At 35.5% G+C, this 27,410-nt stretch overlaps 4 protein-coding genes and 1 long non-coding RNA gene across 9 annotated transcripts; 3 read left to right on the top strand and 2 right to left on the bottom strand.

The window, feature by feature from the left end:
• Window positions 1–426: 426 nt before the first annotated feature.
• Window positions 427–2,550, top strand: Spf45 (splicing factor 45). Its single transcript, XM_073967723.1, has 4 exons — window positions 427–784; window positions 853–1,695; window positions 2,148–2,322; window positions 2,408–2,550. Exons 1-4 carry the CDS (start codon window positions 653–655, stop codon window positions 2,500–2,502), a joined length of 1,245 nt encoding a protein of 414 aa, XP_073823824.1. The 5' UTR covers window positions 427–652; the 3' UTR covers window positions 2,503–2,550.
• On the bottom strand, window positions 2,542–4,386 carry LOC141394008 (2-oxoglutarate and iron-dependent oxygenase domain-containing protein 3-like). The gene is made up of 5 exons (XM_073967724.1): window positions 4,184–4,386; window positions 3,324–3,780; window positions 3,114–3,266; window positions 2,851–3,056; window positions 2,542–2,788 (listed from the first exon to the last, which is right to left on the bottom strand). Exons 1-5 carry the CDS (start codon window positions 4,273–4,275, stop codon window positions 2,710–2,712), a joined length of 987 nt encoding a protein of 328 aa, XP_073823825.1. The 5' UTR covers window positions 4,276–4,386; the 3' UTR covers window positions 2,542–2,709.
• Window positions 4,387–12,440: 8,054 nt separating this feature from the next.
• LOC141392808 (uncharacterized) lies at window positions 12,441–14,601 on the top strand. 3 transcript variants are annotated; one of them, XR_012409881.1, is made up of 6 exons: window positions 12,470–12,801; window positions 12,869–13,102; window positions 13,176–13,801; window positions 13,872–14,005; window positions 14,073–14,132; window positions 14,346–14,601. It is a non-coding gene; the product is annotated as an uncharacterized lncRNA (long non-coding RNA). The 3 variants fall into 3 exon arrangements; XR_012409880.1 differs by having other exon boundaries at window positions 12,502–12,801; window positions 14,073–14,601; XR_012409879.1 differs by having other exon boundaries at window positions 12,441–12,801; window positions 13,872–14,525.
• A 5,806-nt stretch (window positions 14,602–20,407) lies between these two features.
• On the bottom strand, window positions 20,408–23,332 carry LOC141394010 (probable cytosolic Fe-S cluster assembly factor GI11683). Of its 2 annotated transcripts, XM_073967728.1 has the most exons (7): window positions 23,270–23,320; window positions 23,119–23,208; window positions 22,047–22,139; window positions 21,313–21,985; window positions 21,029–21,248; window positions 20,794–20,951; window positions 20,408–20,723 (listed from the first exon to the last, which is right to left on the bottom strand). In XM_073967728.1, exons 2-7 carry the CDS (start codon window positions 23,179–23,181, stop codon window positions 20,485–20,487), a joined length of 1,446 nt encoding a protein of 481 aa, XP_073823829.1. In that variant the 5' UTR covers window positions 23,182–23,208; window positions 23,270–23,320; the 3' UTR covers window positions 20,408–20,484. The 2 variants fall into 2 exon arrangements, with proteins under 2 accessions (XP_073823829.1, XP_073823828.1); XM_073967727.1 differs by having other exon boundaries at window positions 23,119–23,332.
• A 12-nt stretch (window positions 23,333–23,344) lies between these two features.
• Window positions 23,345–26,399, top strand: LOC141394009 (uncharacterized). Of its 2 annotated transcripts, XM_073967725.1 has the most exons (4): window positions 23,345–23,462; window positions 23,525–24,357; window positions 24,426–25,927; window positions 25,981–26,399. In XM_073967725.1, the coding sequence occupies exons 2-4, from the start codon at window positions 23,550–23,552 to the stop codon at window positions 26,146–26,148; spliced, it is 2,478 nt and encodes an 825-aa protein (XP_073823826.1). In that variant the 5' UTR covers window positions 23,345–23,462; window positions 23,525–23,549; the 3' UTR covers window positions 26,149–26,399. The 2 variants fall into 2 exon arrangements, with proteins under 2 accessions (XP_073823826.1, XP_073823827.1); XM_073967726.1 differs by lacking the exon at window positions 23,345–23,462 and having other exon boundaries at window positions 23,496–24,357.
• The last annotated feature ends 1,011 nt before the right edge of the window (window positions 26,400–27,410 follow it).

The raw sequence follows: 27,410 nt of genomic DNA on the forward strand, positions 1-27,410 counted from the left end.
ATACGAAGTAGCGGGTATTTTGCTAGTTATAAATGTAAACATTGCTAAAATGTGAATTTATGAAGTGGATTCAAATCGGATCGGAATGCGGACTGATCTAAAAAAGCAATTCAATCACAACTACATATACAATATCTCCAAATAAATTTTGCTGGGAATTTATTTAAAAAATACACTTTTTTATTCCGTTAACTATTTTTCCTTTTTTCGAACGTTCCCACGCCTCTCTTTCCCACACCTGCCGACCGAGGGGGCGACCTCCCCTTACGAAGGGATCGCGTACACACCTAATGTAAATTGGGACTAGTATATTAGATTGGTAACTCGAAAAAAATCAGTTTACGCATCCCTAAGTTTACGTTTTCAGGTCACCTGTTTACATTTTCCTATGTCTCATTCGTAAATAATAATCGACCATTATGCTTCACCTCTTTCGTAAGCAATAGAGGGTGGCGGCAATTTTACTTTGTTTTCATTTTTATCATTTATTCCTTTTTGAGGTCCTTATTCGAATTCTTCGGAACGCTTTTAAAATTGTTCGGCTCTGCAAATCCAAGGTGGCAGTAAAAGAAAGAACAGAGTATAGACCAAAGTGTTTGATTTAGCTCCTTATTTCATTTTGTTCAGTGAGAAGTTAAACAAAAACAATTAAATGGATTTGTATGATGATATCGACACAAAACCCAAAGCTTCTCAGATCGATGGCTGGTCTTCGGGTATTAAAATGTTGCAAACACAATTGGCTATTAAGAAGGCCACAACAAAGGAACAACCCAAAAAACCGGTCAGTATACAGAAACAAAACAATTGTAGTTACATTTCCACTTACCGTTTTATTGTTTAAAATCGCAGCTAATGACACCAGTGGTTAATTTAAAAGCCAAGAAAATACAATCACCTGAAGAGATGATAACCATTTCTAAGCCCTCCTCCGAAACTAAGCCAATAATCAAGGCCCAACCATTAGTGCCTTCATTGGAGAACATCAAAACAGATGATTGGGATTTTGTTGATGAATATGACCCAGCATGGCCAAACGAATATGAAAAGTTAAAGGAGAAACGTAATAGTCTAAAGGATAGGAATCGTAATGAAGATCGTGCGGACAGGGGACGTGGTCGTGACCAAGGTGAACGAGATCGTAAGCGAAGTCGACGAAATTCACGTAATCGTGATTCACCGCCTGTGAAATTTAGTGGCTTTGGTCAACGTATTACCGACGAAGATCGCTATAGTCCACCAACATCAACCGCTGGGGGACAAGCTAAAGGTGGTGGTGTAGCCATTGCTCCACCTCCTTCATTGCAGGAAATTTCAATTGCAAATGATGGCGACCCATCGTCTAATGTTACTATACCCTATTCTGCTAGTTCAGTTGCTGCCAAAATTATGGCCAAATATGGTTTTAAAGATGGTCAAGGTTTGGGCAAGCAAGAGCAGGGTATGTCCATGGCTTTGCAAGTGGAAAAGACTTCTAAGCGTGGTGGACGCATTATACATGAACGGGATGTATTCTTGCCTCCGCCAATGCCACCTGCAGCAGGGAGTGGTAGCCCTGCTGCACCTAGTCCAATTGCTAACATGGCTCCTCCGGCGGCACCACCACCGGCAACTGCAGCAGCTTCATCGGTAAACGATTCGAATCCTAGTATAACGGAAATTATGAAAGCTCCCAGCAAAGTTGTTTTACTGAGGGTAAGTTTTCCCCGCTTTGTTTCATGCTTTCTTTCATTAAGAAAGTCGTGGCTTTGAATCAATAATAGGTCGGGATTATAATGCTTTTTTTCTGAACGTAAATTCCCCGTGAGTTTTCTCACTCCCTCCTTTAAGTTGAAAGGGCGAAAAACAAACCTCATGGGGAATTTTCGTTCAGAATTACCCCTAATATTGATGAAAACATACATATTGTAGAATACATATTATTAGATATGGTTGTGATCTCCTACCGATGGACCAGTAGTTCTTCTTTCAACTATTGCTATACAAAACTTGGAGGTATTTTGATAATTCACGACGAAGTTAGCTATCAAAAAAGATTGCGTGTGTTTCTGTGATTGGGAATTTAAAGCAAATTCAATTTGTTCACAATATTTTTGTACCAAACAAAATTCCACTTAATAATAGCAATTTCTTTTGAATACTTAAAGAACATGGTAGGGCCAGGTGATGTGGATGATGAATTAGAACCCGAAGTTAAGGACGAATGCAATACCAAATATGGAGAAGTTGTTAAAGTTTTAATACACGAATCATTTGGTACATCACCTGAGGATGCAGTCAAGATATTTGTAGAATTTAAGCGAATGGAAAGTGCCATTAAAGGTAAGTGGGCTGTTAACCATATCATTTGCTTTATTTGTAAACCATTCTGTTTTAACTATCCAAATCTCTAAAATACTACAAATAGCTGTGGTAGATCTCAACGGCCGTTTCTTTGGTGGACGTCAAGTTCGAGCTGGATTTTATGATTTTGATAAATTCCAAAATTTGGAATTGAGCTAAACTATAAATATTCATTACATAACATTATCAATAAATAAATTATGTAGAGATCTTGTGTGTTTTATTGCTACATTATTTTCAAATATATAAACAATACTTTTTTAGAACTACATTTAATAAATAATACTTTTTTATTGATAAGGAATTGATACGTGTTGCGGTGGTGGCGAGCCTCAGTGGCAGGTAATCTAATTTTCAATACTAAATTTACTCCTTTAATGCGGACATTTTTGGATCACTTATGGAGAACTTTTTATCACAGCTAAATGATATGGTAACAGCAAATCTGAAAATATAAAAGGAATAAAATAATGGTGCGAAAACCAAAGGCTATTTATTAAAAGTTACCTTGTGCCTTCACTAACTTCTTCCACATGATGTTTGTTTTCCCATCCTGAGGTAAAAGCACCGACTCTACCCTTTTTGGGCTCAACCGAAGATGTTGTGCGATTTTCTCCCTCGCCATCAACAAACACAAAACGACCTCCTTTAAAGTCTTTGTTGATGGTTGTTAAATACAACAAAGAGGTGTAATGAAACGAGGGATAGGTTTCCTATAAAAGAAAATTTGCTAAAACCAAGAAACACATACAATTAGTCCCCGTTCATACCTTATCCACATGTTCATGCCAATATTCATCATGCACTGTTTTTGCTGTGACATTAGTTATTCTTGAGAAAAATGTAGGATATGTCAAATGCAAGGATTCAGCTGCAATACCAAAGTGCTCGGCAATTGCTAGTTTTATTTTGCCCTTGACCAGCTGCAAAAAAGAAACATTACAAATAACAAGAACAAATAACCCACGATCTTCACTCACATTATACGTCTTTAAATGTTCCGGTTTGATGAGTTCCTTTGCCTGTGGCATTTGATAGATATTTAGGAATTTATCACCATACGATAGTGCTCCAGAGTGTATATCCAATATAGAAGCACCCCCTGATGATCCGCCCAAATTTATAATACTCGTAGCCATATCCAAAAGCTGTTCCACTTCATCGGGTTCTATTAATTTGTCGGCAACAAACCGACCGCATTTTTGTGGCACACATTGTGGAAATTGTTGCATTTCTTTTTCATATTCTTCAGAACATTTAAATGTTTGCATACGCAATGCTAGATTTTCCCTGGCCAAGGCAAATTTTTTTTCTCGCGTTTGACCAATTTTGTAGAAATAGACAATCACGGCCACGGAAATCACAACAACACCGCGTGTCCATAGTCGGTGTTTAAAGGAACCTGTGGCTAGGCGCAGCTCTTCATTGTTGGCGGCACTGGAAACAAGTTGAAATATGAATAAAACAACGTTTGTTACATATCTTGGATTATGATTAGACCTCGGATTTTGCTTTTTTTATAATTAAAATTATTTTCAAAGGTATAGCTTTTAGTAAATAAAAAAGGCTGGACCCATATCTCGTGGAGGGCGCTCTTATAATCAATATACAAATTTTAAGCAGTGGTGGTGCAGCTCCGTTTTATGTTACTTTGAAACAAATATTGGTCCACGGATGCAAAAACATCAACAATGATGCAAGGAATGCATAAAATTAGCAAAATTTTAGCATTTGGAGATAGTCTCAACAAACACCGACTGACAAGAACTTTACACAAAACAATAGTTATTGAACTTTTACTGTCCTGTTACTTTAAAGGAATAGAGCTATTTATACTAACATTTTATTCTTCTTGATTTCCTTATCGCCCTTTTTTATTTCACTGGATTTGTCATTTTGTACGCGTCGATGCCTTATATTCTTTTCGGTCATTTTTATTTTTACTTTTATTTATTAATTCTGTTGGTACACTGTTTTTCACTGCACCTTGGATTTGCGATTTGCAGAGCCGAACCATTTTAAAAGCGTTCCGCTGAATTCGAATGAGGACCACAGAAAGGAACCGGTGATGAAAAGTAAATGAAAACAAAGCACAATTACCGAAACGCAAGCAGCTGGTCTAAAGGGACAACGTAGCTGATCGATTTTTTCGGCGTCTCACTCGCTATGCTAGACAATCATCGGCGGCGCTCCGACTTTGTTACCGACTGGCAACTAAATTTTAATTTTGCTTTTTTAACTTATTTAAATTTTATACTTAATTTTTATTTATTTTATTAACAACAAATTAATTTTTCTGAAGGAATCAATGCAAATTCGTTTTAACAGAGTCGTACTTTAAGTTGTAAGCAACGGCGTTAAGCTAGACATTTTACACCAATGTTGTAAACTTTCAAGATTTTCGCTGATTTTTGACGTATTTTGAAGACACGAGGGCTTATTCCTAGTTTAGCTATAACTGTCGGATAAACCTGAAATTTTTACACTAGATCTCGATGCCCTGATTTACCGGCGGCCATAACCGGTTATCCGATTACTTGAACCGGAAGTTCGAGTAAAAACCCGAATATATGAGCATGTTTCTGCTCATGCCAGTAACTTTCTTGGAGTTCCCTTTAAAATATATGTTAAAGAACGTGTTATATCATTTCTTTACAAATCTGTGCTTTTGGACCTACCTGGTGTTCTACGAGAAAGACTGTGTTTTTTTCAGATCTACTAAGAATACACAATTACGTTATACCCCGGTTACACTATTGTAGGTTAACCCACTGGGTTTAATAGATCCAGTGGGTTAATCTTTGCTGGTTACACTTAGCTTTTCGAGGATATAAACTGTCAGCTGATGTTTGTTTACGTATACATACAAAATAACTAATAAAGTCGTGTGTTACACTTTTACAATTTCCCGTATGAGATATCGTCACCGCCTTTGCTCATATTGGTATATTTTACACACAGGGATACATTTTTGTATCATGGTATCAAACGTACTTCTTGTTAAAAAAGTGTCTAATGAAAAAAAAAATAATAATAATTTTATGATTTCCAAATAACTTTAGATTTATTAACTCCATAAAATCTCATGCGACCAATCGTAAACGTGTAAAACACGACAAACTCTGTTGCAAAAACAGTTGCAACTTTTGGTACTTTTTGAGTAGAGTTGGATTTTTTTGCACAAAAACCGAATACAACACTGTATTTTTGGTGGATTTGTGCCGGATTTAAAATAAACCCAGCCATAAGAGGATTTAATTTTTGTATGGCAAATCTGGTCAGATTTGACCAGATTAAGCAATAAATCCTCATGAAGTGGGTTAACCCGGCAAAAAGCTGTAGTGTAACCGAGCTATTATTCACGTTTTTCTTCATACGTTTACGAAAGATCTTTTATTAGCTCTGTTCCTTTACGTTCAAGAATCTTCAAGTTTTACCACTTTTTACTCGAAAAGCGTTCCTTTACTTTAGACACCATACAGTTCATATGGCAGCAGTTTTCAAATTTTACTACTCAGAGTACGTAAAAATACTTTAAATAAAATTTCCAAACGTTTCGTTTCGTGTTTTCCATAGGAACAATACAAAACGAAACATAACCCTCGTTGACCGAGCTCGCTGTTTAGTTTCGTTTTGTTTACATTCGTGAGTACGAACAAAACGAAAAGCGAAAAGTACTCAACTCCACAACAACAGATAGAAAACTAAATAGTACTTAACACATGTGAATAAATCAAAAACGTTTGGTGGTTGATAAAATTCACTGTGGTATGCTGATGCTAATTTATAGGGTTGTTAAGCAATCACATGTGTGTGTGTGTGGCTGAGTGTGTCATTGGCCATAACGCAAGGCAAACGTTTCCCAAAAATACTTGTCGTTTCGGTGGTGAATGAAACAACTTGGCAAAGCATAGTCGAAGTTACATTTCACCCAATCGTACGGTTTCCATCTTTTTATGTTGAAAAGTTTGTGTTTTTGTTTTGGTTGTGAGAATGAAACGATTCAGAGAAGCTGAAAAGTTTGTGGCGTTGTGTGATTGGTACGGGAATCGTTTTGTTTCTTTCCGTTCATTGTTTGCCGGTTTTGCCATTTTCAGAAAAAAAGGAACAGACCAATTGAAAGCTTTGCTCTCAGAACAGCTGAGCCATAGTAGGTTCGGCAGACATATGTACATACATATACATATGTACGAATGCTAATGATGTTTTATAGCAGCGTCGGCAGATGTTGCTGAGTAGATTCCATGGTACAATTACTTAGGTAGAAACATCGGCGAAAAAACAACTTTTTTGTAATGTAAACTGTCAAAATTTTCGCCAAATGGTTTCTTGTTGTCTCTTTTTATCGCTTGTGTTTGTACAGTGAAGTGAACACATGCTATCTCTTACTTACCGAATCATATGGTTTTTTGTTTTGATTTTTCATAGCGAATTCCTAGTTTTTTGACGTTTTAGATTCGATCAGCTGGGCTAAGGCATCTACCTAAGTAATTGTACCATGGTAGATTCTGTTTGCTCTGGCATTGATTTGATCATTTTTGAACCATCAGCAATAGACGTAATTTGTATAGGCACGCACATACTTTTTTTATTTATGACTGGGGAGCCTATACTATATTTTGTTTTGGTTAAAAATTGTTAATTACTTAATTTTTTAATTACTTAATAATAGTTTTAAGATTTTTTGTTATGTAGAATATGATTTTGTAGTAGATATGCGCCTTGCGATGTTTATTGGCTTAAAAGCTTTAATCGCAATAAATGAATAAATAAATAAAAACATTCGTTTTTAGTCCCCCCCTCTACTGCAATTTCAAAAAATTACTCTAGTATGTTCCGTTATACACTATAGTAGTTTCATAAAAGAAATGTCATGAAATTATGCGTTCTTATGGGTACTTTACACGATATGTTTTTTACATATGAGCTGTCACTTTTTATATACAAAGTGTATACGCTAAGTGACAACACATATGCAAAATAACATATCGTGTAAAACAACCATTAGATCGAGTTCCACACTAGAGTAATTTTATAAGCTCTGTTCCTCTACGTGCAAGAATCTTCAAGTTTTACTACTTTTTCCTCGAAAAGCGTTCCTTTACTTCAGACACCATACAATTCATATGGGAGCAGTTTACAACTTTTGCTACTTTAGCCGGTTTTACCACTTTCAAAAGTAAAGGAACAGACCAATAATAATGCTGTAGTGGGAAACTCGATCTCTAATATAAGCTCTGTTCCTTTACGTGCAAGAATCTTCAAGTTTTACCACTTTTTACTCGAAAAGCGTTCCTTTACTTCTGAGACCATATAATTCATATGGGAGCAGTTTACAACTTTTACTACTTTTGCCGGTTTTACCATTTTCAAAAGTAAAGGAACAGACCAATAATAATTGTTCCACAAACATCCCAGGCGGGACAAGGGAAACTCGAGCATATAAGCTCTGTCCCAGTACTAAAAAGTTTTTACAATTTTTACCACTTTTACACATTTTGCGTTCCCGTACACAAAATTTATATGAAAATCGTTTACGACTTTTACAACTTTTACGACTTTTACCACTTTATAAAGTACGGGAACAGGCCAATAATATTGTTACGAATGTAACTGATAGGTTTAAGTTAGTTTAGTTTAATTTCCGTTAATTTAAAAATTTGAATTGTAACGTAAAGTTTGTATTACGCAGTTACTTTATTTAAGCAACAACAACTACCATGTAGAACTCTCTTCATCATTCTAGTCGTTACATTACCTTTTGTTAATGTTCTTTTGTTTGTTTTGCCATAATAATGTAATTATCGTTTAGTTCCTACTTCTTGTATTTCGTGTAGTTGTTTGTTGTTGTTACGTCATTACTGTGCTTGTCTACTTGTATGTATGTGAGTATGGTTGTTCGCTTAGTGCGAATGTGAGTCTGTGTGTTCACTGCACAGATTCGAGAGGTTGCCATATGTTCTAGATATTTCTAGACCAAGGAGATTTTGGGTATAAATATAGTTACGAATGGCAACATTGAGTTGAGTTGTGTTTTAAGCGTTGAACTGAACAGATCGGTAAAAGAATAGCTGCGTGCTAACTAGAGACAAGCTGCGTGCTTAGTAATTAAAGTCGGTTACGAAGAAGTGTAATAAAGTAAATAAAGCATTGTAGAAACGTAATCTAAAACGAACCCTGTTTTATTTGGTACAAATCGTATCGGGGAATAAAACAACGTCTACACGGAGATTAGTTAAATCTAATTCCGTAACAATTGGTGTCAGGAAGCGAGATTACGATAATCCTACAATGAAGATGAAGTTCAAGGATCTACGAAAGGAAGATTTGAAGAAGGAGCTAAGTAAGTTGGAGTTGTGTTCTACTGGCAACAAGGCCGAACTACAAAAACGCTTGTTGGAAGAGTTCGAGCGCCGTGGAATGAACATCGACGAATATGAGTTTGATATTAGAGATGAAACTTCAGACGCGGTTCCGAGTTATACGGAGGTTGCAAAAGTTATTGCAGTAACGTTGGCGAAGGAATTTAATAAGAGAATGGAAGAGGAATCTATTGCAATAAATGAAAGCTTCAAATGTCTGACGGAGGAATTCGAAGAAAAATTGGAAGAATTAGAGGCAAAAATCAGCGAAAGAATCGATAATATTACGCAAGTTATTGGAAAGCGATTCGTGGTTATGGAAAACCATTTAAAGAAATTGGATAGGCAATTTCTGACCCACGACGAGAAGTTTGCGAATCTGGAAAAGAAAATGTCGGAACTGGAAATCAAAGGAGGTCAAGTGCGAGTTATTGATAACACTCTGGAAATCAAGCCTCCTGAATTCGACGGATCTACATCGTTTGATGTCTTCAAATTACAGTTCGAGGCGGTGGCTTCGAGAAATTCGTGGAACGATAACGACAAGGCGGTTCGACTACTTATGGCATTGAAGGGCGGTGCTGCTGACGTATTACAGAATATTCCCGCCGCTTCTAGAAACAGGTATGGAGATATAATGGCTGCTCTTGAACTTAAGTACGGTGGCGGACATAAGCAAGAGACAATGATGAAACCTCAGGCTTGCAATGTGCAGAGGCTGGAAGTTGAGCACAACAATCCTCAGACCGTTGTCGAACTAATGAAAGATGCACTAATGCAGGTAGTAGGTAAAGTGAAACGAAGGGCTGGTAAAACGAGAAGGACTTGCTACAACTGTCGGAAAGCTGGACACATTGCACGAGAATGCAGATTGCAACGACCAAGGACCAGATCCGCCTTACCGCCTTCAAAAAGCGACGACCAACCGGTGGCCAAGAATCTGGAAAGAGAGACATCAGGTGAATCAAATAAAATGAATTCCGTCAATCACGAGACGCCGCTGGCAGAGGATGAAAATGATGGTCCCACAATCTCTATAGCCATAGTCCAGCAGAAGAATCACAACATTACGGTTAAAGGCTTCGTCAATGGTGTATTGCGTACCTTGACATTGGACACCGGTGCAACAAAGTCCATTATTAGACCGGATTTGGTAAAAGGGAAGGTATTGCCATTAAATGGAGTCAAATTGCGGACGGCCACAGGCGAGACTACAACGGTGCATGGAAAGGCCTACCAAAGGCTGAGCATGGGTAGAAAATCTGTAAATTTCGATTTTGTAGTGGCCGATATTATGGACGAAGTGATACTTGGTGTAGACTTCATGATTGCCTTCGATATCAACCTGGACATAAAGCACCGTGTGATGACTTGGTCCAATGTGGAAATACCGATTAATTGTGGGCTACAAAGAGAAGAAGAGCATGTGTCGCCCAAGCGCAGAATCTGACGAAATCGCTGTAGATGTCCGTACGCTGAAGGTGGAAGCCGCCGACAATTGGCCCGTAGGAAAGTGGAAAAATCCCGCAACGAGAGGGAAAAAGCGAATTTGTACGTCGAGGAAAGGTCCATCGAAAAGCAGACGTACAGCAAGGAAGGAAAAGTCCGATGAAGAACAGGTGGCACTTAGGAGGCTGACCACGAGGAAAGAAGGTATAACGTCGCGATTCCTGGAGAGAAAGCAACGTCGACCAGAAGAGCGGAAGTCCAAAGCAGATGGCGTAGAGGGTACATCTAAATCGGTTGTCACCACTACGGAAAGAGAACTGTGTCTAGTCAAGAGGAACAGGCTTAAGCGGGAGGCAGTGTTACCGATGCCCATACCACCGAGAGGGAACTGTGCCTATTCGGGACGAACAGGCTTAAGCGGGAGGCAATGTTACGAATGTAACTGATAGGTTTAAGTTAGTTTAGTTTAATTTCCGTTAATTTAAAAATTTGAATTGTAACGTAAAGTTTGTATTACGCAGTTACTTTATTTAAGCAACAACAACTACCATGTAGAACTCTCTTCATCATTCTAGTCGTTACATTACCTTTTGTTAATGTTCTTTTGTTTGTTTTGCCATAATAATGTAATTATCGTTTAGTTCCTACTTCTTGTATTTCGTGTAGTTGTTTGTTGTTGTTACGTCATTACTGTGCTTGTCTACTTGTATGTATGTGAGTATGGTTGTTCGCTTAGTGCGAATGTGAGTCTGTGTGTTCACTGCACAGATTCGAGAGGTTGCCATATGTTCTAGATATTTCTAGACCAAGGAGATTTTGGGTATAAATATAGTTACGAATGGCAACATTGAGTTGAGTTGTGTTTTAAGCGTTGAACTGAACAGATCGGTAAAAGAATAGCTGCGTGCTAACTAGAGACAAGCTGCGTGCTTAGTAATTAAAGTCGGTTACGAAGAAGTGTAATAAAGTAAATAAAGCATTGTAGAAACGTAATCTAAAACGAACCCTGTTTTATTTGGTACAAATCGTATCGGGGAATAAAACAACGTCTACACGGAGATTAGTTAAATCTAATTCCGTAACAATATCATGAAATTTTTCAATGTTATGGCACAATTAACAGGTGGATGCCAAAAACTACAACAAAAACCAGTTGAGTACTGTGAAATGTCGAAAATGTTTTCCAATAATAAAGCGATTCAAATATTTTTTTGCAACAAGACTGGGCATTATAAAATGGAAATAAATTGGAAAAATAAAATTGAAAATTTCATTAGGCAGGCATTAATAAACGCATTATTACAAAAATACATAAAAAATGCAAAATTTCTCATATCATTTATGTTTATTTTTAATTTTTTTTATTGTGTTTTCAATTACGACAACTTTTCTGACAGCTTGCAGTACATCTGCTGGGCTGAGGAGGGTACCTTGTATGATTGTGCATGGTCATGGTACAATCCATGGTACAATAATTCATAGGTAAGCCAGGTATGAGAATCGCCAAAAAAATACAACCCTGTCGCTATGGCTTAAAACGTCAAAATTGTTTTGATGAATGATAACGGATGAGTAAACAAAGAAGAAGAAGAACGAAATGTAAGTATAGCCCTGTTCCTTTACGTTCAAGAATCTTCAAGTTTTACAACTTTTTACTCGAAAAGCGTTCCTTTACTTCAGACACAATACAATTCATATGGGAGCAGTTTTCAACTTTTACTACTTTTGCCGGTTTTACCATTTTCAGAAGTAAAGGAACAGACCATATGTAAGTAAGTAATATTTATTTGAGTCTTCTTCTTTTCAGTAAATGTACATAGTAATCGAATGGCAAACAAGTTTTACTTAGAACTATTGTCGTCTTGTTCTAATATACAGTAAATACGTAAAGATATGCTACACGCGAGAAATATTAGCTTCGTTCCCGTACTTTTTAATGGTAAAACTCGTAAAAGAGAGAACTGCAAAAAATTTGTTATCACACACAAGTATTTTGAAATAGTTCGGGAACGGAAAAATGGAAAATACGTCAAAAAAACTGGAACAAATGTCAAAGTCGGCGTATAAGCCAATCAGACGCCGGCAACCATGTTACTATTTTTTTACTCGACCAAATTTGTCGTGTAAAAGTTTTTAAAGAGAGCGTCATTCAGCGCCATTTTTGTTTAAAGAGAAGTGAACATTTTACAACTTTTTTGTGTACGGGAACGCTTTTTCGAGTAAAATGTGTAAAAGTCGTAAAAATTGTAAAAACTTTTTAGTTCTGGAACACAGCTATTAATGTATAACGTACAAGAGAATTGGTACAATATGATAAGAGAGAATGAGGCTCGCTCCTGGCCTCAGCTGTTACGAACAGAGCGTATACGTCTGTAGCAAAATAAATAAAAAACAAAAACAAACATTAAAAAACTAAATAACAAAGATGTCTGTTGAATACAATGTCTAACAGATGTGACAGAAGTCATTATTTTAATTTGACATTTTTTTATAGTAAAATATAATTATTATCACAGATTATCGATAGCTCAAAAAAGCTTATTATGGATAAAATGAACATTGAAAATTTACATGTATTTAACACAGATATTAGTGGCATTTTATGCCAATCGATTGCTCAATGAGCTTATTATTTATGAAAAAAGAGGTAAGTGTAGTTGTTACTTTTAACGACCGAATAAACTAATAAATGAATTATCCTCTGTGACTTCCAGGAGTGGATTTTACATAAAACTGAGACAAGTTGTAACCATCTGTAACGTCTGATATTTCGTTTAGGACCCCTACAGATGACAGATAGGAAGAGTCTGTCCAGGAAATATTCTTATCAGCTTCATAAATTTCTTTCATCAAGGAGTTTTCGTGCGAGGCCAATTTGTCGATGAATATTTTTTGATGGACCATGGCATATTCACAAAGGGGAACAATGCGGGATGCATTGTATATATGTGTGTTGGAGTATCTTTTACATTCATTAATGTAGTTCTTGTTGATGCATTTTCGCAATATTTTTCTTTCCAGGATCTCCAATTCTTTGGCCACTATTGGGGAAATAGAGAACCAGATCGGGAATCCATATAGCAGAACGGGCCTTATTGCTACCTTGTAAAGAAGGAGCTTGGTTTTTTCTGGTAAGTGTTTGCTGTTTAGAATAAACGCAAGCCTGGCTAATATACCCTTTGTTTTTTGCATGTTGGCTCGCGCGTGTGAGTTAAATTTCATGAGGTTGTTGAATTGGATGCCGAGGTATTTCAATGTTGTTTTGAAGGGTATCTCCACTCCTTCTAAAGATAGTTCTAGCAGTTTGCTCTCCGGAACTACGTGCCTTGGACATTTTCCTGAAGCGTTGCGTATGCAGATTGCAACTGATTTGGCGGCATTAATCTGTATACCCCACTTCTTGTAATAATCGTTCACAATTAGAAGGTGATTTTTTGCGTCACTTAACGCTAAAAATGGTGATACATTATGTGCGTAGATCAAACAATCATCGGCATATAAGATAGCTTGTGAATCCTGTATGATATGAGGAAAATCATGAAGAAACAAATTAAAGAGAAATGGTGCCAAAATGCTGCCTTGTGGGACACCACTTTCTACTGAACCCAATGGTGATGATGCCTCATTAATACGGACCGAAAACGAACGTAATGTGAAAAAACTATTCATTATTTTCACAAGATATGGATCTATACCAATTTCAATTAATTTATACAGGATTCCCATGTGGCATACAGAGTCGAATGCTTTCTGGATATCTAAGGATATCGCAACAGTGCATTTTTGGTTCCTTAAGTTCGAAGTAATATCGCTATGAAACTTGAGCAGAGCGTGTTGAGTTGAATGGCCAGGTTTAAATCCAAATTGGAAGTTAGAAATTGGATCAATTATTAATTCATTCTCAATTTTTTCCTTTAGAACCGACTCAAAGATTTTTCCTATGTTGGATAACAAAGAAATCGGGCGAAAATCATCCACGTATGCACTATTTGATTTTTTTTTTAATCGGTATGATTTTCGCACATTTCCATTGCAATGGAAAATAGCCGTTGTTGATGCAATTATTAAATAAGCAGGCCAAAAGTTTTATTGTTGCCTCTGGAAATTTTTTAATCATATAGTTTGATATTCCGTCAGGGCCGCTAGACTTTTTTGAATTAATATTAGAAATAATGCTCTTTATCTTTTCAGAGCCAGTGAAATGATGGGTGTCTGGATTGTTCAAAGCAGAGAAACCATTATCAAAGGAGTAAATGCGTGATGAAGTGGCGTCAATACAAGATGTAACTCTAGAATTGAGATCATGGACTGGATTTAATGGCAATTTTTCTTGAAATATTGAGCAATAAAATGATTGGAACTGGTTTGCAATTTCAGTACTGTTTGTAATAATGTCATTACCATTTTGGAGCTTCTGGCAAAAAAAAGATTTGGACTTCCCCGTAAATTGTGAAATTTTTTTAAATGCCGACGGGCCAGGTTTAATTTTTTTCAGTTTATTGTTGAAAGCATGAGCAGATTCTATTTCTATTAGCTCTTTTATGATAGTTTTTAGTAGTTGTACTTGTTTGGAAAGGATTGTGTACTCACGGCTGATCCTGTTTCCTGTTCGGTGAAAAATTTTTTTAAGTTCATTCTGCCATTGGTGTTTATTTTTGAGAAACTTCTGGATTTTACTAGATAGAGGAAGCTTTCCATCCTTTAGCATAACCTTTTCCGAGTGGGAGTTGTGAATGCGGTTAAATACGCTATTAAAACTATCGATGACTGTTTCAATCTCGTCGTTATCCATGTTTCTATTTGTTGGGGGCATGATTTCTTGTGATGCTGACTGCAAATCATGTCGGAAATCATTCCAATTTGTATTTTTATATGATATGAAGAATTTTGGCTGACTCAGGATTATACTAAAACTATCAAATTTCAGCATGAGTTTAAGCGGGAAATGATCTGAAAAAGTCGGCAAGGAGGATATTCGATAATTCTGGGTACAGTGGTTTATTAGGTGAGCGCTTAATAAAAAGTGGTCCAAGAAGGATGGTCCGTTAGGGTATGACGGTGTTATGTCACAAAGTCTAGTGACATCTAATGCGTTGTTATCAAGCCACGAATTAAGAACTTTTCCATTAGAATTTTCATATAAATCACCCCAAATAGGACTTTTGGAATTGAGATCTCCACCGAGGATGAACCCATCAAAAGAATTACACAGTTGGAGAAGATTATTTAGATCTGCTTCTAGTCTGCTCACTGGATGATTGCAAGGTATATAAACCGACCCAATCAAATACTTTTTGCTTCCATTGTCTGAAGAAGTTTCTACCTTTATGAGAGAGGTATTAATGCCAATATCGCTTGTATTCACCCGAGTAAAATGAATGCTATTTTTCACAAAAACGCCAATTCCTATAGGTGAATTGTCGTAAATAAAGCTGTATCCATCTATTTTCACGTAACGATTCTTCCGAAGATGGCATTCTTGAATAAAAGCAAAATCAATCTTTTCATTATGAAGAAGATTTCTCAGTTCCAATCGACGACTCGCATCAACTAGTGAGCGCACATTGAAGGTTAAGAATTTTATGAACCTATGGTCCATAATGAGTCTTAACTTTTGTAAAAAGCCTCAGAAACTCCTTTTTAGCTTCTGTTTTTGACATGTTTTTAAAATTTTTTAAAAACAATTCAATTTCTTGCTCTAGAGTTAGTGTTTCTGGCTCAAGAAATACGTTGGCAAGTTTCATGAACTCCTGAATTAACGCAGGCTGTTGAGTTTCTTGTTTGCTTGAAGAGCTTGGTTTAAGTATACTGGAAAATGACTTTCCTGGAGAAATGATGGACATATTCAACATCCGTTTAACATTAGCTTGAGCAATGTTTTTGGTTTCGATAGCCTTAGCTACCTTACTTTTTCTGGCGGCAATATACTGCTTGTAAGACGGACAGCCTCTGTAATTAGCGGGATGTCCAGATTTGTTGCAGTTTATGCAAAAAGGCTCGGTGGTGTCAGAGCTATTACGTTGACATTCCCCTGGAAGGTGAACTTGGCTGCATTTGACGCACTTGTAAGACGAGTTGCAGTTTCGTGAAAGATGACCCCAACGTTGACATCTATGACATTGAATTTCGCCGTCTTTCTTTTTGGGCTTTTCCCATGAAATTGATTGGTTTTGCAGACCTCGAATGTGGGAAACTTCTCCAAATGTTTTACCTGGTAACAAAGTTACCAAGAAAAGTCCAGTGTCTGTGTTTGTTTTTATGGATCTGGCCGTTTTGAATTTGGACACGCTTGCCACCATGGTATAAGTAAAGAGGTAGATTTAAAAGTAAAAAAGTCTATAGAACCCTTGTTTTTCCTGAATTCCTAAAACTTCAAAATTAAGCAACAAGTGGGTTTGTTTACAATGCATTTTTTTGAGCATTTTATAAAAAACGCGAAAAATGTATGAAGTGTTAAGTTTTCTCCACATAATCGTATTGTGAATACGATAAAGTGATTGTTTCAATGCAAATCGGACGAATTTATTCCATACAAATGGTCTAAAAACAATATTCAAAATCATTGAATTCTATTGTTTTTAAATTGTTTGGCATATTATTCAAACACCACACACACACACATACAGTTTGTTTATATTGTTTTGAAGTTTTAGGAATACTCGAATAAAAAAAATTTAAATTGACATAAAGCTTTGGCTAACCTTTCTTATTAAACCATGCTTGCCACTGTATCCGGCACCAGGTTATCAAGTTCCTGTTTTATATGGTCGGGGTTAGTGTGTGGGTAAAGATCCCTTATTATCATCGGGACTTGCTTGAGCTCTTTTGGTGTAAAAGAGTAGGAGTTTATATTTTTGGCCTTCAGGATTGACATCATTGAAGCATGCAATTTGGGGTCTGCGAAATAAAGTTTGCTTTTCGATTTGTTGACATTTTTTATTCTGAACGAAGATTCCGGTATGGATTTTCTTAATGTCTCCACTAAAGCATTGATGTCGACATTAAATAAGAAAATTGGAGGGCACCATGTTTTCTTGGCCTTGGGTACTCCATCACTGGGTTTTTGAGGTTTTGGATTGCCGACTTGATTTGTTAACTCAAAGTCGATGTCTGCTAGGGCTCCTAGAATACCGAACCTGTTTTGATCCTGCGCATTATGTTTCAGTAATTGATCATTTAGACCAGAAATATCAACATGTATAGGGGAAAGTGCACTTTCGAGCCTCTGCCTTTTCCGCTCATTTTGTTTGGTTTGTTTTGTTTGTTTATTTGTTGTTGTTAACGCCGGTGAAGGATGGATAGAAGTTGTTGCCACAACTTCTGCCACATCATGTTCCATATCAGAAGGGGTATCAGGCATCTTCATTGCAAAAAAAATGCAAATTTGGATGCCTGTATACAAGATATGTTTGTTAAAATCCACAAAATTTAATTATTTTTGTTGAGCTAAAATCAGTACGTCTGTTAAGATGTAGGGTTCACTCGCCCCCGAAGAACGAAATGTTGAAATGAAAACAAAACAGAGTTGAATTTTTTGATCAATAATAAATATCAACTCTGCATGTCAACACGGTTTTGACAGATTAACAGCCTGTTTCTGTATGTCGAAAGAAGAATGTGTGCGAAAGAAATACGTCCAAACTGTTGTGTGTTTTTCAAATTTGTTTTTTGTTTTGAAGCAAAAGCGAAGCTAAAATTATTTCGAAAACTAAAGTTCGGGCGTGTTTCATTCGCACACATTCTTCTTTCGACATACAGAAACTGGCTGTTAAGGGTTGTTTACACCATCTATCAATGTCGAATGAGATGTCAAATTTTCTACCTGCGAATGTTGTACACATAGTGTGACCACTATGGAAATTTTCATCTATCAAAATGATTTGGCAACTCATATGTAAATTTTTCATTTAGGAAGCGCTCTATTTGATACGGCATTCTTGTATGTAAACATAAATTTTTCAGCTGTTTTCTGGCATTCTCAAAAAAAAAAATGAAAAACAAAATCTTTTAAAAAAGAAAATGGAAAGTTATGTATATTTAAATATTTAGAAAAGTAAACAAAGGGTGTTAATAATGTAATTTTCAGATCGATTGGTCGAAAGAAGCAGTCTTGGAAATGATTGCTTTGTGGCAAAAACATAAATGCCTCTATAACCCGAAAAACCTATTCTACCACAACAAACATGCTAGATATTCATTTTCCTCCAACCAAAATTAAAATTTGCGCAAATTTGCAACTCAACAATAAATGTAAACAATGACAAAAACAGCTGTTTTTATATTTATAGGTTATGTCATGCGAAAATAACACTTGTAGGTATGAACGCACAAATTGAAAGTTGTATGGATGACGTCAATTTTGACAAACATAGAGAATGTCGAATGGGTGAAAGAAATGACAGCTCATATGACATTGATAGATGGTGTAAACAGCCCTTTAGCCATAACAAAAAAAATTGTAATCAGCTGTTAGCTGTGGCCTACCCATGGCACAATTACCCAGGTAGTGGCATCGTAAAATTTTGAATATGTCATGTCAAAACTTTCTTTATGTTGTTGGGGAAATTACAACAAAAATAATTTTTTATAAAGGGATTTGACTTTTCATATTCGATCAGCTGGTGTGATACCACTACCTGGTAGTTCTGCCATGGGCCTACCTAAGAATTATTGTACCATGGTACAATCATTACAAGGTAGGCCATAGCAAACAGCAAAACATAGTCCCAATTTACATTAGGCGAGTTTACTTGCGGCAATTGTCAGTTTGTAGGTGAGAGAGGGTGCCATGGTACAATAATACAGGTAGCATTATCATGCCAGCTGATGGTAACATAATGCGTCAATTGCATTGAATTGATGTCAAATTTTGACATCTTATGTTGCCAACAATTACCGATGCGGCTACCTGTGTATTTGTACCATGGAGGGTGCTGAGAGGCAAAGGGTTACCATATGCCTCACCTCTCTCTCCTACAAAATGACAATTGCCGCAAGTAAACTCGCCCAATGTAAATTGGGACATAACAAACAATTTTTTCTATTGGTTTGCTTAGTCTAAATTTACATTGGGCGAGTTTACTTGCGGCAATTGTCATTTTGTAGGAGAGAGAGGTGAGGCATATGGTAACCCTTTGCCTCTCAACACCCTCTCCCACCTACAAACTGACAATTGCCGCAAGTAAACTCGCCTAATGTAAATTGGGACTTATGGCTATATCACACCATATGCTTTTTCGCATGTATGACATCAGCTGGTCTATATTTAGTATCAGGTATGTGATGAAAACGGAATCGACTCGATTTGCAGAATCGAAATGGTATATATTCGGAGTGCATCTGATGATATGTATAGGTTTGCTTAGCAAACGCCCATTGTTTGAATAATATTTTAAAATCCATTTTCAATCTCAATAAAATATTCACCAAAATTCGAAATATACGATTTCGATTTATGTATGTATACAGAAATTGTATACATTGGTTTGTTCCTTTACTTTTGAAAATGGTAAAACCGGCAAAAGTAGCAAAAGTTGTGAACTGTTCTCATATGAATTGTGTGGTGTCAGAAGTAAAGGAACGCTTTTCGAGTAAAAAGTGGTAAAACTTGAAGATTCTTGCACGTAAAGGAACAGGGCTCATATGTATGTGTATTGTTTTGAAAAATATGACAATATTTTATACAGACTAAAAATCAGTCGAAATGAAAATTGTTATTACAACATTTATTGAACTGAAATTCATCATCGTTGCGATGAAACAAACTTTTGAACATATACAGAAGCTGACTCTGTAAAGAAATGTTAGCCACCCATTTATTTTTCACGTTTTTAGTTAATGATCCAAAATATCAAATAAACAGTACAACCTGTTGCATATTCAGTTATGATAATTTTGACAGAATAAGCATACTCCCAGGCCTTGTTTTTTACAATTTGTTGGAACCCAACCTACATTTTAGATTATTGTACCATGACTTTAGTGTTCCCGGTCCACAGTGATTTGGGGAAAAACACAATTTCAATATTCATATGATTACATTGGTGGCGTTTATTTATTGGGATAGCTGCTGCCATTTTGTATTTCCAAATTCTTCTGATTTAATCATATTGTTGTTGCTTTAAAATTTTAAAACAACTAATTTATTAGTTCGCCAATGTTTAATTATTTCTAGAGGAAATTTTCGAGTTTTCGTGGGATTTATCGACACGACAGGATGAGTGACAGTGAACTGCTTAAAAGAAAAGGCCACATTGTTTTTAGTTTTTTTATTAACTAATATTTCTTCCCCACTCTACATTATCTATAACAACAATAATAATAAAATATTTCACCACTTTATATTTAAAGCGGTGTTCATTTTTTCCACAGCATGATAATTTGTGTGTAGTAAAACTTTAGCCTTGTCTGAATGGGCGCCATCAAAAAAGTTGTTATAAATTGTTTTCGTTGTTACATTCTCCGGTTGGGATTGTGGTAATTCTCTGTATAATTTTTCAAGTTGTGCTGTAAGATCTCTAACATGTTGTCCCGTTGGCGGTCTAATTTGTGCACCACCATTTATGCAACCTGCATGAAAACAATTAAAGTGAGATATCATAAGAAACGTTATTTCGAAATTTAATTGGAGAATAATTACCTGAAGGACATGCCATCACCTCGACAAAATGATATTGTACTTTGCCTCTTTTCAGTTTTTGTACTAGATTTTGTATATTGCGAAAACCATTGGTAATTGCAAATTTTAAAACCGATTTGCCATCAACATCCAGTGAAACTTCACGGAAATCAGGATTTCTGAAATAAGTGCCAATTAAAAGGGTGGACATTTTGATGTGGATTATATTATTATTGTATTTTCCTTGTTTACTCACCGCAAAGTCTTAAATTCCACGGTATTTATGTCCACATTAAAAAGTTCTTTAGCAGCCTGTTGATATACAAATTCAGCATAGCCTCCAGAAGTACTAAGACCATGAGCCCACATGTGGGAACTTTTGTGTTCACTGGCATTAGCGTCTCCCCAAGGCCAATCATATGTGTCACATGGAAATGAATCTAGTGGTTTGTCATCCAACATTTGCTCAATTTCAACTGCAAATAAAAAGTAAATGTATGTACACCACAAAATTTACACTTACGTGCAATTACTACTTACTAGATGTTATAACACAATCAACATCTTTAGAATTAATTGCCTCATTAAAGAAATCCGATCTAGAGGCCTCCAACTTTTTATCATAACATGGCATTATTGTTATGTGATATATTTTTTCCGGTGAAATATTCAATTTCTGACCAAGTAATTGTTTTGCCAACACACCCATAATCTGTTGAGGTGAACGTGTTGTTGATATATATGGTAATATGAAATTACCATGAGTCTTTTCAGCATAACACACCCAACCAGGACATGATGAGGATAACATGGGAAAAGGTTTATCGGGTGAATTATCACGAAACCGTTCAATAAATTCATTACGACATTCCAACAGCGACAAATCATCCGCAACTTTTGTTGTAAGAACATAATCAGCACCCAATTGCCGCAAATATCCACTAAAATGTTCAGCTGCCTTTTCAACGGAAAGACCATAGCGTTGTGCCAAACTTACAACAGGTTGCTGACTAACTGTAAATACTATACGTTTAGCTTGATCTGCTGTATTTTCATTAGCCTTCAGCTCCTCATTCTCTTTTAAAACTTTCATTACTTCATCTTGACTTTGTTGTGTGATCAAAACTCCCTCTGCCGATGTAATACAACCCGAACATGCAAGACAATCTTGTAGAGTAATTTCGACTTTTTGTAGTTTTTGTTTCCCACCAGCCTGGAGAAAATTTGTAATGGGTTAATAAAATAAAAAATTGTTTTAAGAGTTTAATACCTACCTCAGTTTCCTCATAGTAGCCATCTTCTTGAATGGATATTTTTGCGCCCGTTTTTGTTTTGGTTTTTTCTATAGTTACTGGTTTTATGCATTCCTTAAGAAATAGAAACGTGAATTCGCAAATTTAAAACACAATGGAAAGTCAGGTTTAAGGTTTTTGTTTTGAGAAGTATGGACTTCCCTTAGATACAGACTATATTTTTGTGTTCAGGACAATAACTCATATTTGTGAAAAAGATTTCAAAGAAATGGGGAGATTGGAGATTACGTATAACCCGTGATTCCAAAATGTTCTTATAAATTCCTCAATAGCCGGCTTTTGGCCCGGTATTTAAGACTTTTACTTATGGACAAACAACAAAATGTTCTTATAAATTATAAGTTTTCCTAAGTTCGATTTAATGTTGCCACATACATACATATGGACAAGTGCAAAAGTGATCTACGCGATTTTCTTGGAACTATAAATGCCTATATGTACGGAAGTATGGGCTTGAACCTTTAACCATGATATACACATGATTAATAGATCTTGACTCTCGTTTCCTGTAATTAGCATGACAATCACTCTAACTTGAATTATTGGACGTATATTGCTTTACGCCAAACAAACCACAAATACGTAGATGTTTATAATGAAAGTGTAAAATTTACAGACAAAATGAATATCGCTATAACGATATCACCTAGACGGAAAAAATTTGAAAATTTTTTTAAATTGTAAGTTTTTTCTAATTAGCCGGCCTTCGGCCGGGGATTCAAAACTTTCTCCTATGGACAGGAGCCAATTTAGGGCACGAAAACAACATTTTTTTTAATTTAAAATTTTTTCTTACATTAATTTTCGGAACTTAAGAGGCCCATATCGCGGGAAGTATGGACTTCCCCCCGGAAAAGTTTATTATTTGTGATCAGGACAACAAGATCTACCTGTGGTAATTTTTCCAGATTTTTCCGCCAGGTGGGAGAGTATTCTATTTACGCCCGATATTCTTTTTCGATAGGTTCCTTGCAACAAATTACATTGGTCTGTGATATGCTGGCCTTTATTAAAAATTTTAGTGAATTCTTACTTGGGAGGGTGTAATGAAATCATCCAGATCAGTTAACTGCAGAGCTCCACTAAAACGAGACATCTTTTTTACTTTTTAACGTTCTTCTGTCTAAAAAATTATCAAAAAATTAGGATTAAACTTGTCTTCGATATGAAACAACAAAAATTGCCTAAAAAGAATGGAAAAACACAAAACATATGTTCAACAGGGTTGCCATATCGAAAAATATTGCGGAAAACATGCACAGGGTTACACAAAAATTATACAGTACATTCCGGCTATCATTTCCACGTGATTTGCACCTGTCTGTGTGATTTGTGCTTGTGTGAGTCAACAAACTTCACATCTCAGCCGGCAAAAAGGTAAACAAACTATTTGAAACCCTTAATTTCTTAGAATTTAATTAAAATTGTTTAAATTAAAGATTTTAATTTGCATAAAAATAAACCATGAATGATAACGACTGTGAAATGTATGATATATCAGCACAAACATCTTCGAGAAATGGTGATGACCCAACGGAGATCGCGGAAGAGGACGAGAATACATCATTGTGGTCGATTGACGATGATACTATGTTCTACGCCAAAGGATTAAAAAATCATAGCGCTGGAAAGGGAAAATCTGTTTTTGTAACATGGAATGAAAAGTATTTAATGAATTTTGTGTTTAAAACTTCGTCGAAGAAAAATAAGACGACACTAACTAAAGTTCGACTTAACATGCCCATGTTTCCAGATACTTCAGATGAAAGAGAAGAAATACTTGACATGCTGATACTGGAAATGAACACACTATTGTTAATGGAAAGTGGCCGTGTATATTATTTTAGCTCTGTCAAGTCTATACACTGTGTTCCATGGCTACAGAATGTACGATGTCTTTGCACGTGTCCTTGTACACAGTTTAGTGTTATACGACTTATGAATGATCAAGGTGAAGAAAAGCCATCAAAAAAGCTACTATTAGAGGTATATCAAGATATACCACAATTAGGAAAATGTCCCAGTTCCAAAGATGCGTTGCGTCATAGTTATGATATAACATTTGATATTGAAAATATATTCAATTGTGATTGGATTTGTGATCGTTATATTTTGGTTTCCCTCATTGCTGATGAAGAGAATATTCAGTTTTTAAAGAGGCTTGTGGAAATTGGAAATGTAATACGTTCTGCAGAAGAAAGGGTAACGGTGGAACTAAATCAGGAGATACATTTGTTTACTGTTTCAGGAAATCTATTCTTTTTACTTGGTGGTAAGTGACGAAATTAAAAATTACTGTATAATGCAATTATCATAAGTCAATCCATTTTGGGTTCCTAGGTTTTTATGTTGACAATGAAGATGTCCAGAAAGAAAAAGAACCTGATTATTCCATACATTTACTTAATACATATGCCAACCCAATTGAATGTATTAAAATTGACTGTAAGAAAAACTTGTTAATAGTATTGCTGGAATCTGGTCACATGGATATATGGTATAAGAGTACAAATATAGTTGGATCCATAAACCGTTTAAAACATGAGATCTCCAATTTTACATACTACGACTATAGTGCATTGGACAATACGTTTTATATTACCAAACCTGATGAAGTTACACAATTGCGTTTGACATTTTCAAAAGAAATTGATGAACAGAGCGATGAGGAGGGGCCAAAGCATGAATTTGTTATTAAAGAAGTCCACAAAGCTATAAGCGGTATGGTTGCCTGCACCTGGGTAGAAAGTCTACAGCAATTGGTTTGTCTTAGCATAAATAATATTTTCTATAGACTATGCTTTGAGCTAAATGACAAAGAGTATTGCAAAAAAGATGTAGCCGATGGTTATGAAAGTTTTCAGACGCTTTATTCCTTGACAAATAAAAAAATGAAATTACTTTTGAGCAGGTCTCAAATAGTCAATCAATTGATGGAATTACCAAAACAATTAAATGATGCTGTAGAATTGGAATGGCAAAAGCAGCAATTGTTGGCAATGGGTTTTAAGAAAATCTGGAAGAATCTATTCAAATGCAACATAGAGTATCATCAGCACCAATCTACTATAAAATATCTAAATGAAATAGATGCAATATTTTTAAGAACAACATTTGACGGAGATACTGAGTCAAATGAAATACACACAATGTATTCCGTAATGTGTTTAACAACAACCACAACATCTCGGAGAGATAATCTTTTCTTGACGATAATGCAAACAACAACATGGCACTTGCAAATAGGTTGTGAAGGTGAAATGTTACTAATACAAATTCCCCCCGCATTACTAAACAAGAAACTTTATATACTTATAAAATTTTTCATGAAAAATAGAATGATTTTACCCGACTTTTCATTGCATATTTTGTGCTTTGTTAAACACTGCTCTTCCTATATCTGTATTCGTAATGAGATTCCATGTTTTAAAACTGAGAACACTTTCCGCAATCTGTTTTCCTTTAGCAAACAAATAAATATTTATCGCAATGTTAAATTAAATATTGATTATCTATTAGAGAAATTTTATCAAGAGAAACCATTAATATCATCGACCCGAACAGTGCTGAGGCAAAATTTTAAAAATCTCAACAAACAAGAATTTTTTAAAATTCTGGATATTAGTGAAGACAAATATCGAAATGATAATAGTTTTAAACTATATTATCTACAAGAGCACCACATCGCAATTAATTATAATGCAAGTGAGCAACAACTGGAGATATCAACCCAAAAGCCTGAATCAATGTTTTACCTTAAAATGCTTTTAATGTGGAAGTTAAAGAGTGTGGAAAGTGTAGATTTAACAAACTCAAAAGAAAATCACCTGCAAAGGATAATGGTATGTGATTTGAAATAATTGTACCCACTAATATAATATTTTTTAACTTTCAGCAATGCCAATCGGAAATTGAATCCCTATATGGTTCCTTGACATCCATAATGGAAACAGATGATATCGGTGGCGCCGGTCAATGTTCTTCCAGCGTTTCTCTGCATTTAGAAAATTTAATGAAAATTTACACAAAATTACGCTGTGAATTTGATAATATATTTAGTTGATGTTTGAATGTTAATTTATTTTTTTTTTTAGTGTGTAGTATATATACATAAGTATGTTGTATTTTTTATATTCTGCTTTTTTTGTGAAAATTGCATTTAGGTATTACATGGATCTGTATCAGATTATAAATAAAATAATAAGAAAATATATATTTATGTATATTTTATAAAAAGATTGATAAGATTACGATGTAAACATAATGGAATTGTGTACAAACAAATTGTAAATAAAATATTTTTGCAAAAGAAAACTTTCATCTCATCTTTTATTTTAAAAGTGGTTAAAGAAAAAACTGTCAAGACTGCTCCAGAAAAGTAAAGGAACGGGCAAATTGTAGATCTGGGACCTAATTACGTGATTCGATTCGATCGAGTATTTGCTCTTGAAAAAGATTTCGATACGATAAAAAACCGGCATGACGAGATTCGATCGATATCGTTATTCGAATGTTTCGAGAGTATCCGGTAATCGAACTATGAAAACCTATGTTTCTACAGGGAATATTATGAAGGTAGATGTCAAAAAATATGTTTATGTGAAAGCAAAAACTAAAAAAAAAAACAAAATTATGAATGAAAACATTTAAATTGTGCTAAGATAATAAGAAAGTTATTAATGTTTACAAAACCTTTTTTACATTGTTGTAACAGATTGCTATAAATGAGAGAATTTGGTGGATTTTTTGCATTAGCCACTTTGAGAGCGGATGAAATGTTTAAAATGAAGGCGTTTACACAAGACAGTCTGTCTGCAAATACAACTCTGATTTACTAACACATACATACATTTGTCGTATGTCTTCTAGCTGTCCACCATTTTTTCAGAGACAGTAGGGGTAACAAATGTTTGACATTTATGTAAAAATAAGTGAGATCATAATTGAACCCAGCAAAAAAGTTTGGAAGTAGTGCAATGCAGAGTTATGATTTCAATACACCTCCGATGCAGTCCACACGGAGTTATGAAAAATGCACTCCTTTCGATTCATTTTAGAAACACTTGCTTAAAGATCCCTATAAGCAAGCCAATTTGTTGATACTTAGAAAATGTGTCGTAGTTTTTTTTTTTCAAATATGTACATAAAAGAGTTGGTCTGTTCTAGAACTGCAATAATCTACGAATTTTTGCTATTTTTTCCGATAACATAAAGGAAAAAATGTTATTGTAGTAAAAAGTAGTAGCTTCTTGCAGGTTATGAAACAGAGCAAGTGTCTAAAATTCTAAAGGCCTGCATACATAAGCTGCTCTGCCTGATTGCCTT

Source organism: Musca autumnalis, unplaced genomic scaffold (assembly GCF_047663935.1).
Source record: "Musca autumnalis isolate F117 unplaced genomic scaffold, ASM4766393v1 scaffold_2, whole genome shotgun sequence".
In the NCBI taxonomy this organism is placed as follows: domain Eukaryota; kingdom Metazoa; phylum Arthropoda; class Insecta; order Diptera; family Muscidae; genus Musca; species Musca autumnalis.